Here is a 12,206-nt window from a genome sequence, read left to right on the forward strand (position 1 = left end):
TTGTATAAGAAATATAAACTCTAACTTGTTATTTCGCTTTCACATTCAATTTATAATTTATTTTTTTTTAAGTTTCGAGTTGTCAGAGTCATCCATAAGTAGAAAAGATAATTTAATAATATAATAAAAATATCTTCATTGAGTTTATATATTTGAGAAAATTTATTTGAAAACATACTAATAAAACTTTTCGAAGCTTGTACTTGTGGAACATTATTGCAGATTTATATATACATATTTAAAAAATAAATATCTATTAAGATATAAGTTCAAGTCTTAATTTATAGGTAAAAAAAATAAAAATTGAAAAAAAATATTATTATATTTTTGGTAAGAGCAGAGACTTGAGCTTTATATACTTTAGCCAACAAATTAAGCTTTTTATTATTTCTTTTAAAAATATTACTTTACTTTTTCTTTATTTTTTAAAAATATAAAACTTCAAAAAATAAATATAATTTATAATACAACGAACCCCGAAGAGTTTCAAGTTACTGGGCCCTAATAAATTCTCACGCGCTCAGCCCGACCCGAAAATGCTAAACTCGATCCATAATGGAATTCATCGTCCAGTTTGGATCTTCTTGGACTTGCTTGGTTTTACTTGGCTCAGCAACCCTGTTATCATCGAGCGGGAATTTGTGCCTCTCGCTTGACGTCGAAGACGACGAGGAGGTCAGAAGCTTCCATCTCTACGAGATAGAAACAAATACTCTCTGAAAGGACTTGTTTATATGTTTTTACGGATTTTGTTTTCAATTTGGCGCGGGAATTAGTATAGGAGCTGTTTGGCTTGAATCCGAAGGTTATGTTGATTTGATTATCATTTGCTATTATGCTTGATTTGGTTACTTTCTCTGGTGCTGGTACCTAGCTTCTGATTATCCATCTTCTTTTTATCTCATTAAGCAGTATAATCCGTGAATTTATGATTGCATATTGGTTCTGTTGTATGTTCCTGTGATTTTGTGTCTTGTTATTGTAGATATGGAAGTTGTACTCGTTATTTTGTTCTATTTGGAAGTGATATTTTGAGGGTTAAGTTATTCAGGATTACCACAACATGACAAATTGTTTAGAAGTGCTCATATTGGTTGGGAGGAAAGGAGTGGTATTCTGGGATTACTGAAGAGTTTGTTGGTCTCTTTTGAGGAGCGAAATTTACTGGATTTTAAAACTATATGGAACAAGAAAAGACGTAGCTATTTCTATCTTTCTTTCTTTTTTTTAAAAAAAAAATTCATTTTGTGCATATAGTCTTTGGAATGCTATTTAGATGTTTCGTCCATATGCATTTAGTTGATGTGATTTGTGGCATTATTGGATTTTCTATTAGCTTGTTACGTCTCTAGAACTGCAGATAAATATTGAAGGTCTGATAATGTCCAGATGGACTCTTATAGAAGAGAACATTATTTACACTTTGTTTGTCCAACCATGGTGAGCTGCAAATTGTGTTCTTTACAAAAAGTCAAGAAGGTGCTGGTTTCAGTATGTGCATGTATCTTGTGTGAATCAAGTACAGTATGCAGAAGAATTACAAGTGAAACTTCCATATTTAGTTCACCTCTGTTGTGGCTGTGCTTTGGCAGGCAATGTAGTATAGTGCTGTTGTTTTTTCATTGTCAATGAATATTGAGTAACTTATCATAAGCAAATAAAATTTTCCCATTTCTGTCTGACTCAAATTTTTTACCAGAAATATATAATGGTCTCTTGATTTCTTTCGGTGAAAAAATAAATTTTAGTCCGATTTGGTTTGTAGTCATTAGGCTTTGGTTTGTGAGTAATACATATTCAAGAAAACAACTTACTGGAGTAAGAAGTTTGATCAATAGCTTTATCCATGCGTTGATCAAAGTCGAAGCATTTCAAACTTCTGTTTTCATCAATACAACTTCATACTTTTATTTAAAAAAAAAAACTTCTGCTTTCATTACCAGACACGCACACACAAAACGCACATATACTTGTGTTTAATGAACCAAATACTTTTTCTTATGTAACAGTGCTTGCAGCTTTTTGGTTCTAATTTTTGTTTCTGGAAATAGGGGTGAGAGCCTCTGAGTTGTGTTTTTCTCGTAATACATTGAAAGGAGAGAAGGTTGAACTGATGAGTTTCTATGTACATATCTAGATGTATATCAATATTAATGTATATCCATTTATATTATTTTTGATAGCTGGGTCCTATTTCTGACTTGATTATGCTTTGTTATGTTGGGACTGAAGTTTTATGCATTTGAGCTGCTGTTTAGTATTGCAGATTCCGAAGCCATGACATTGACTGATAAAGGTATGTCATGTTGTCATCTGGTTTCTTTGGATTTATATCTTCTTAAATCTGAACTTTTCTGTTTTACGTTTTCTTTTTACTGCTTCTGGATCTTTGTTATTTGGTGCTCTTTCGTTCCTTCTCGTTTTATATACGTGGTAGTTATTTAAAAAGCATTTGAAGTTTCCTCAGTAATGAGATATTCTTCCTTGATTCCAGTGCTGCGAAAGAAGGCAAAGAAATTTGAATCACAAGCCTTTCAGAAGAATCAAACTAGTTTCACTCATCTACCTGACCTTGATCTCATCCTTAATGATGTTTACCATGTTCATTATCCAAAACCAGTTGATTACATCAATAGGAGAGATTTGGTTCGAATACTCAATACAATGGCAAAAGAAATATATGGTAACATTTTATTTTTACCTCATCAATGTTATGGTCTCCAATTTGCATACATCAGTAGGAAAATGAACACAACTTAAAGAAGATATAAAGAAGAGAAAAATGTATCTTCCTTTCCCAGTGATGACTAAAATTGATATATTTGTTTCTTGAGACTGGAAACCATTCACAGTTAGTTTTTCCTGTATTGCTTCTCTCATGCATCAAAGATTCATAATAAGTTTTTTATTTTGTACTTCTGATACCATAATCTTGTTTTAGGACATTTTTTTTGTCGAACTGGTTTTCTGGTGGCACTAGGTTTTGGAGAAACTAGGAGTTTTAGGGTTTCAGTAGAAATGTTCTAGGGTTTATGGAGAGGAAATACATTAATATCTATTATGTTCTTTCTTTTTTCCTAGCTTTGGCTTTTAAGGAAGGAACCAACAAACTGAAATTTGCATGAGAAAACAATTTAAAAGCATTTTAACAAGGTTAATAAGACAGCCGGACTATTTATAATCAAGAAAATGGATCAGAATTAATGTTTCTGCTCAATAAAGATATTACCCAACATCTGGAGGTTTGCCATGAGTCGAAAATCAAACCTGCAGCATTATGATAGCCCGAATTTATGTTGCTAAAATGCAAGTGCGAGTATCTGCTATGCTTATTGATTAAGTGTCTCACTTTGCTATATTTATAGCCAATAATTATGGTAGTCAGTAAGTAAGAGCTAATAATCGGGTAAAGGTACCTCACAATCTTTTTGATATAAAAGGTACTTTGCAATTTTTATAGCCAATATATGGCAGCTCAGTAAATATGGTAGCTTAATAATATGGCTCTATTCTTATGTTCCAAATATGTTTAAAATAGCCTTTAATATATGATAATTTAGTTTTTAGTCTTTCTGTTCTATTTCCTTTTATATTGTGTTTTCTCAATTGAATATTTTGGTTTGATTAGTTGCTTACTGTTCAGGAAATTCTGATGATTCTCCAGTTGTGGAGGAGTATGGCTCTTTTTTAATGGATATGTTTAGTCCACAAAGCGATCTAGACTTATCTGTTAACTTCGGAAACAATGGAGTGTGTGCTCCTCATGAGAAGAAGATTCAAACCCTTCGGAAGTTTGCAAAAAAGCTCCATTCTCTTCGAAGTAATATATAAATATTTACAATACTGTTGTTTATTTTTTGCAAACTTGTTATCTTCTATGTGATACATGGTTAGAACTTGGTTCCAAGTCTTGGCATGCTCACCTTCATGCAGAAGAAAATATCATCTTCCAATGCTTAATTCACGCATTTTCATTGTAATTAATAATGCATTATTTCATAATTAAGAATTGATAGCACAAATATATGTACTGTCAGAGTTATTTCAGTTATTTATTTATTTATTTTTAATCTAATAGTTATCAACTTTTGTAGGGGAAAATAAATTATATAGTAATAAGAGAAAGGAGTGATACACACTTTTTCTTTTAAAAAAAGAGAGAGAAAGAAGTGATACAAAGAGGAGGATAAGTTATCCTCAATTAAAGCCTCCATAAAAAAATGAAGAAGAAAACAAAACAAGAAATCAGTACATCATTGCCTGCCAATTCCTTTGTGGAGTGGATAGCGAAATGTATGCAAAAAACTAATATGCCTTGGCCCATAGAAAAGTCAAAAAAGTCGGATTATCCCATAGGAATCGAGGAGGCATACAGGGTCCTTAAAAGTCTAAGCATTATGCTCCAACCATAAGACCTGCAATGTGGCAAAGCAATGCCTCTCATAAAATCCTCATCTCCTTCTGTTTCCTTTTCAATTAAAAATGAATCCTCATCTTCTTCCTAACTTCATCTCCTTTGGCATAAGAAATCAAGTAACAATAAATAGCAGAGGAGCAAACACATTTAAAGCCAAAAGTGTCAAAAAGCTTTGTCCAAAGCTTGCAAGCCACCTCATAGTGAAGGAAAAGGTGATAACGAGATTTGTTCTTCTCAAAGCACATCAAATATACATAAGGAGAGAGAAAACAGTTAGGCCTGGAAACTTGTAACAAAATCATTAGAATTAAATTTATTTATGACAGCCATTCAAGCAAAATCCTTTGCTGGATAAGGAATATAATCTTCTAGAAGAGTCTATTAGGGAAATTAAGCTGATAATTTTGGTTGTGGATAAGGTGGGTGAAAAAGGAATTACATTTATAGGAACTTGAAGGATCAAGTGTCCACACTCTATTGCCAGATTAAGATGGAAGGAACCAAGACCCAAGGAAATGAATCAAATATTACATATCAGTAGATTCTCGGTCATTTAAATTGTGGAAAGACTGCATGTCATGGAGATGATGTCTCTGAGGAACTTTAATGATGAAATTGTTAACCAGGGCATTATTGTATTAGGAAAGGTTATAGAGATGAAGATAACACAATGCCAAAGGGCAATCTCCTATTCAAATATCTTCCAAGATAAAAATTCAAGAATCATCCCCCAACTTTTATGGGTCGTGGAATTCCTAGCTTTCGAGTCCCAACCATTCTTATGCATATCATGGATACTTTTAATTGCCCTGCATTAAGGAGAAGAAGGTTCTTCGTAAAAGATCAAAGCCATTTAGCCAGTAAAAATATTTCTGAAACCAAATTCCTAATGACAAACCACACTCTTTTCAGGAAGACAACAAAAACTCATCTCACTTAATGATCTTTCAAAATCTCGCTCTTACTTGACCACAAAAAGTTCTTCATGATCGTCTCAGTTCTCTTAGCCACCCTCTTTAAGAATTCTAAATAAGGATGTGAAATACATGACGATACTAGAGAGACATGCCTATACAATAGTAACATTACCACCCAATGAAAATAAACTATCCTTCCAACAATCTAGGCGCCTAGAGACCCTACTAACAACCTCATCCATAAGTTATTTGGTCTAGGGTTCCCTCCCAATGGAAAATCTTACTAAGTGATGGGCCGCGATATAACCAATAGCTTCCACAAGACCACTAACAATAATAACCTCCATGTTAATACCTTTTTATGCTGTTTCTTTTTAACATTGATGCGAAGATTGAAGACTTGCTCTAAGATTTCAGCATGAGTGAGAATGATATTACAAATTTCACATCATCCAAACGGAAGAGAATGGGGTCATCAATGTGCTGAAGATGTGAAACTTCAATCTTCTTTTCTGCTACACATAGACCTTTAATGACACCTTTCTTGGACCCCTTAGTTACTTCTAAGAACTTTGAGAATGGACCACTCTGTCTCACTCTCATAAGCACTCTAAACCAAGACTAAGGCTTGCCATTAATGATCACTATAAAAGACACCAAATAAAGATAGCCATTTATCCACTTCCTCGACCTGGAGCTGAGACCTTTTCTAGCCATCACCTTAACCAAAAAAACCCAATGAACTCTGTCGCATGCCTTCTCGAAATGCAACTTAAAAACCAAGTCAGAATTCCTCTTGGGTTTCCTTTAGTCCTCCACAACCATTGGCAATGAAAAAGCACTAAGAATTTACCCGTCTCCCCATAGAAGCACTTTGATTAGATGACGTTGTCTCATTTAACATCCCACAAAATCTCAAGGATAGGACTTCAGTAAAAATCTTGTAAATGCTAGTAACTGAATGGAGAGGGTGAAACTAAGAAATTCTACTACATCTATCCTTTTTAGGCATTGAATGCGATGGGAATACCATTTGGGCCTGGACCCTTGTTAGTATCGAGAGCCCACACTGCCCCTTTAACCTCCTTGTCGAGAAAAGCCATAGTGATTTGTAGTAGTTGAACAAATTATGTACTGTTGGAAGTATTTAGTTATTTGATTTTCAAGCTATCTCCTTTTCCTTTTTTTTTCCCCTCAAACATTCTTTTCATTTGTTAGTAAAGGCATTTTCTCATTGCTTGACATCACCCTAACATGGAATGGTCTAGGATGTTATGTCTGAGACTGCCTTTCGTAGAATGGATTTATTAAACTAAAACTTCACTGTTTTTGTGCTTTTTTAAGAACTGGAGTTAAAAGTCTATTCAATAAAAAGATAAAAAGTTCAAAAGACAACAGCAAAATAAAATTACAAAACTTTCTTATTTTCAAAAAAGAAAAATTACAAAATTCTCTACCGTCTCACAATATCCAGAGTACTGTAGATGGTCCTGAGAAACTTCGAGTGCCCTGTAATATACTTATCTTTATTATGGTATTAGTTAGATATATTTATCATTTTTTTTAAAGAAGTTGAGATATACTAGGGAATGTAAACTCCCATGGAAAGAAAAAGGTTCAGTTATATTTAGCACCTAATCTTCCCTTTTAAAGTCTGTAGTTCGATATATCATTGAATGCATTGAGCACTATGTTAGAGAGGTAGGCATCCATGCTCAGTTTATTATGGAGAGAATGTCCCTTCTGGCTATAAACAGACCTTTGGAATGAGGAATCTTGGGATTATCAAGTAACTACAATAGTGTTGCCTGGAAAATTCTGCCACGAGTGGATTATTAAGATTTTATTTCTCTTTTTTTGAAAATTTGGTTTATCAGATGTATAAATATTTTGCCTATCCCAATTTAAAAGCTATTCTAAATGTTCGCTGTTATTCTCATGAATCTGAATTTGGCAACAGAAAGACTCCTTGATAAAGTAAAATGTGAGAAAGTTTATAAACTGTAAATAGTCATGCCATGCTTTGCCTTTCTGCTGGTTTCATTCTCATATATGTGCTTCTGTTTTTTAGGCGCTGGACATGTTACCAGAGTTGAATCAATCTTAACTGCGAGGGTGCCAATTGTGAAATTTGTTGATCTAGGAACTGGGATTGAATGTGATTTATCAGTTGATAACAGGGATGGAATTGAAAAGTCTGAGATTATCCATCAGATTTCTGCAATTGATGAAAGGTTTAAGAAGCTTAGTGTATTGGTGAGTAAGGAGATATCCTTTCTTAATTATAATTTGCTTTTAGACAGTATCAGCTCTAGCAAGCAAAACAGTAAATGAAAGAAGGAAAGACAGGGGGTTCTTTTAAGTAGGTTGCAGGTGTTATGGTTGGAGACAAATATCAGAATTTGTAGGGATGTTTTTTCTACTTTTTCTTTTCTCTGGAATAGATTATTCTTCTGGGCATCTCTTTGGGCTAACGCATATGGGCATTTCAAAGGATATTCTTTGCCAATTTTGCAGAGAAATTGGTTGGCATCCTTGATTTAGGGATCTTCTTTTCCATTTTTAGACGACATGTTGTCCTCATTTTTTTCTTAACTTTTTCTGTTCTTCTCTAATAATTTTTCTTTTTCTATAAATAAAGTAAACGATTAAATGAGGCCATTGGCTTTATTGTAACTTTTGGTTTACTCTGAAATATAGAGAATGCTATCAAATATAAGATATAGTTTCGGCTTTGAAGATACTGACTTTAGTCACATATTTACAATTGATGATGCTGATGCTGCAAAATTTGTTGGGTTGAAAAAGTTAATAAGCATTTATATGCTCTTACAAATTTCAAAGCTACTGCTCCATAGTTCTTTTTATTTATGGGCTGGAATCGTTTCAATTGATTCCACACCCTAGATTATTTTGTTTACAAGGCAGCCTTTTCTTGACGATGTGGCTTTGGGGAACCTTGTAGATGTTTTGATTTCTTGTCTTCTGTAAATATTTTGGATTTGGACACCCTCCTTGTGACTTTTCAGTGTCACGTCTTTTTATCTAAAGAAATGGGACTCAGTTGATTATTTTTTACCTCTTATAGATGAAACATTGGGCAAAAGCACATGATATTAACAGCTCCAAAGACCGAACTTTGAATTCTCTATCTATTATATCATTGGTTGCTTTCCATTTGCAGGTATTTATTCTTTTTATATTTCTCCAACTACTACATGTTTGACATGAATGAATTGTTCCGATTGGTCATCTAGTTATTGGATAACAACCCTTTTATAGAGGTAACAATTAGATTGAGGTCAAATAACCTACTTAAGAGGTTAAGTTCAAGATAGATGTTTACTGGCTTGCAAGAGAATGGTGCATATTGATAGTAAAGGGATGTTCTCAATTTTTTTGTTTAAATGATGAGTACATTTCTTACCTCGAGATTTCCCTAACTTTGTGGTCTTTCCTCTAGAGATGCTCCTATCACTCCTTGAACCACCATGATGGGCACATTTCCTGAAACCTTTTTTTCTTTAGAAATCCCAATAGTTGTGAGCTATTATAATTCATATCTTTAGTTACTTGTATTCTTTTCTTCCCACTTAGTTGATATAGTAAAGAAACAACAACGAGGATGTAATAATAATTGAAAGCGTGTCCAGAAATATATTGTGTAAACTAGTAATGAAAAAAGGTATTAAGTTATAGGAGGACTAGATTGATTTTTTTTTAAAACATAATGAACAGAATTATCATTATTTCCAAACATCAAGGACCAAGGTATAAGTTTCTCTTAATATTTTTTAACGTTTCTATCTAAAGTTTGTAGAATATTCTTTTTCTAGTGTAACTATTAATACTTTCTGCTTTGTCCTACCGATTTCTTTGTTCTTTGCTCTTTTTTTTTTCTTATGCAGACTCGAAATCCTCCCATATTACCTCCTTTTTCTGTTCTACTTAAAGGTGATATCTCCACACTTTTTACAAGAAGTTCTTGTAATACTTACTTCAACTTGAATTCCTCATTGAACTATGACACCAAATTTTGTTTGAGAATATTTCTTCTCTAATGGAAGAACTTATAGGTTGCATATAATTTAATTCTTATTCTTGTCCTGCTTCATTTTTACCTCCATTCTTAATATTAGTCTTGACATAGAATTAGAACATGATTGTATGTTGGATCTTTCTCCTGCTCTCAGTTTACTCTCATTTTATATTATTTTAAGATGGGAACTCAGTTCCTATTAATTAGTGTGAATTAAATTGTTCTACTACTCTTGACATATAAAATAAGAACATGAATATGTTACATCTATATTTTGATAAGATTTATATATTATTTCATGATAAATTGATAAAATGTCATACAGTTACTTAAATTATCAAAATAATACAGATTGTATTTATTTTATATTATTTTCATTTCATAAAGTTGCAGAGAAACTATTGCAGAAATCTTGTAATCATTGATTTGAATTTGTTATATTTAATTTTAAAGAATTGAATTTCTTTCTGATGAATTAAAAAAATTTCAAATATCAAATCATATAATAACTTTCAATTTTTATATATACTTAAATTTATTGTTGTCCCTGAATTTTGAGATAATCAACATGCTTTTTTTTCTTTATATTATTATTTTTTGTATATATGAATTATATCAAGTATATATTCTATTAATATATGAATGGATGGAAATTATTATATTGAATTAATATTATTATATTATTATCAATAAGGGTATATGTGTGAGAAATAATCTACTAATTAATCTGTTTGATTTAAGATGGCTTCCTCAACTATGACTTAGATGTGTGTTTGTTTACTTATTACCCTTTATATTTGGCTTGTGTGTCGTTTATCTCTTCTGTTGTCATTACTCTTCATTCAGTTGATACTTTGACATCGAGACTGCTCTTTAGAGTTTCAGATGGAGCTGATCCTGTAGATGTTGGGAGGGTTGTCCAAAAGTACATAAACTATGGCAAAAAGAATGAAGAATCCTTGGCCGAGCTTTTCGTCACTTTACTAATCAAGGTAATGTCTCTATCTTCTACTAAATAATCGTTTAGATACAATAGAATGGCAAATCAAAGAACTATTTCCTTTGAAAAATAGGACATATTGCATTTTATTTTGTGAATTATATTATTTATGGTTATGTTGCAGCTGGCATCAGTTGAAAAACTTTGGCATCAAGGGCTCTGTGTTAGCTTGTTTGATGGATTATGGATATCCAAAACATGGGATTCTGGAATTGGCTCTATAAGTGTAATTTTTTTTTCCTTTCATTCTGGTGAAATAGTTAGGATTGTTTTTTCTCGAAAAAAGGGTCACTATTGTATGTATACATTCTCATGTATATTTTTTTTTTTGTTTTTCTTCGATTTTTTGCTGTGGCCGCTCAGATTGAGGATTTTGTGTACAGATCTGTAAATTTTGCCAGGGCGGTAAGCAGGGCAGGAGCCAAGAAAATTTACAGCTGCATCCACCATTCAATTGGTCATATAGGTTCCTTCTTGGAAGGCCAAATACAGGAATCTCAGTGCAAAGAACTCATATTTGGCTCTGATGTCAGTACAATGGCTACTGTACAAGACATGGTTTGCCAAAATCTGCACAAAGATACAGTTAAGCATCCCATTGATCCAGAGCATCATCAAAGAAAAAAGATGCGATTAACAGGAATTTTTGAAGAAACCCGACTTGCACAAAGTTCGGAAGGGGAACACAATGAACCAGGGTGGAACGGCAGTTTGTTTGCAAAAGAGAGAGGAACCTTGCATTTGGAACAATGCAGAACACTGCTGGATGACAACAGGAGAGAAAGTGGATACTTGAATTTCCGGAGTGACAAATGGCAGAATCATGCTGGAAATTCAGGTCTAATGCCACCTGCCCATGCCCGACAATTCCCTTCTCAAACTCGTGTTGCTTCCAGCTTTGATAATGCCAGGTTCTATGATCCTCAAAAACTTCCTCCTGTTCCTTTTCCATATCCCACAGGCTTTGGAGAGTCCCATGAACCTCTACCCCAATTCTCTCCAATTTTACAAAATCACCCGGGATTTTTTAGACCCATGTCTTCTCATGGACCTTTTTATGGTAAACAAACTCTAAACCATCAAGAATTTATACCCTAGGACATAGTCACATAGGTTACTGTCCTATGTTTATAGAGTTTACTTTAGCTTCAGATTCCCAGTTCTTGGTAGAAACTAGAGACAAATATCCCAAAAAGAAAGGTGCATATGCCTTGCACCCGAATGCCATCATTTGATTGCGAGTAAGATTCTTAATATCAAAATTGTTGGTAGCTGGGTGAGGATGTATATAAATTGAATGAAATTTGGCTGAACCCGATCATTGTTGTATTGTTAGTGTATCTTGTCAGTCGGTTCTATTAATTGAAGTAATGTAACTATTTAAGATACCATGTGATATGGAAGAAGAGGTAAAATCAATGCTTTTTTTATGTTGATTTTTCGATTTGAAGCCATTTCCTGTGTGGGTTTTTATGAAATTGGAGATTTGTCACATGCTATGAATCAATTATATAATAGGTTATATATATATATATTTACTTTATCTATATAAAATATTTGTTAGTAAGAATATAATGCTAATAATATAATATATATTTAACCAATGAACTTTGAAGGTATATCAAAATACTATATCAATGGTTACTTTACTTAAATAAGAAGATATATTTAGTAATATAAATATTATATATCTATTTTTTATTTAATAAATTTACTTCAATATCATCTTCTACTTGTAATTAAAACATATATGATAATATAAATTATAAAGCATTTATATTAAATATATATTTTCTAATTTTTAACTTACAAATTTATCTTTTTATCAGCAAT

General features: G+C 32.6%; 1 protein-coding gene across 4 annotated transcripts; it reads left to right on the forward strand.

The window, feature by feature from the left end:
* The first annotated feature begins 551 nt into the window (after positions 1-551).
* Positions 552-11,809, forward strand: LOC110816424 (protein HESO1-like). 4 transcript variants are annotated; one of them, XM_088222309.1, is made up of 10 exons: positions 552-675; positions 2,233-2,296; positions 2,495-2,683; positions 3,644-3,820; positions 7,406-7,590; positions 8,423-8,518; positions 9,243-9,288; positions 10,259-10,365; positions 10,498-10,599; positions 10,757-11,809. In XM_088222309.1, the coding sequence occupies exons 1-10, from the start codon at positions 556-558 to the stop codon at positions 10,898-10,900; spliced, it is 1,230 nt and encodes a 409-aa protein (XP_088078435.1). In that variant the 5' UTR covers positions 552-555; the 3' UTR covers positions 10,901-11,809. The 4 variants fall into 4 exon arrangements, with proteins under 4 accessions (XP_088078435.1, XP_088078433.1, XP_088078434.1 ...); XM_088222307.1 differs by having other exon boundaries at positions 553-675; positions 10,737-11,809; XM_088222308.1 differs by having other exon boundaries at positions 584-675; positions 2,267-2,296; positions 10,737-11,809.
* Positions 11,810-12,206: the final 397 nt, after the last annotated feature.

This window comes from Carica papaya, chromosome 6 (assembly GCF_054855325.1).
Source record: "Carica papaya isolate Zhongbai chromosome 6, ASM5485532v1, whole genome shotgun sequence".
Lineage (NCBI taxonomy): Eukaryota > Viridiplantae > Streptophyta > Magnoliopsida > Brassicales > Caricaceae > Carica > Carica papaya.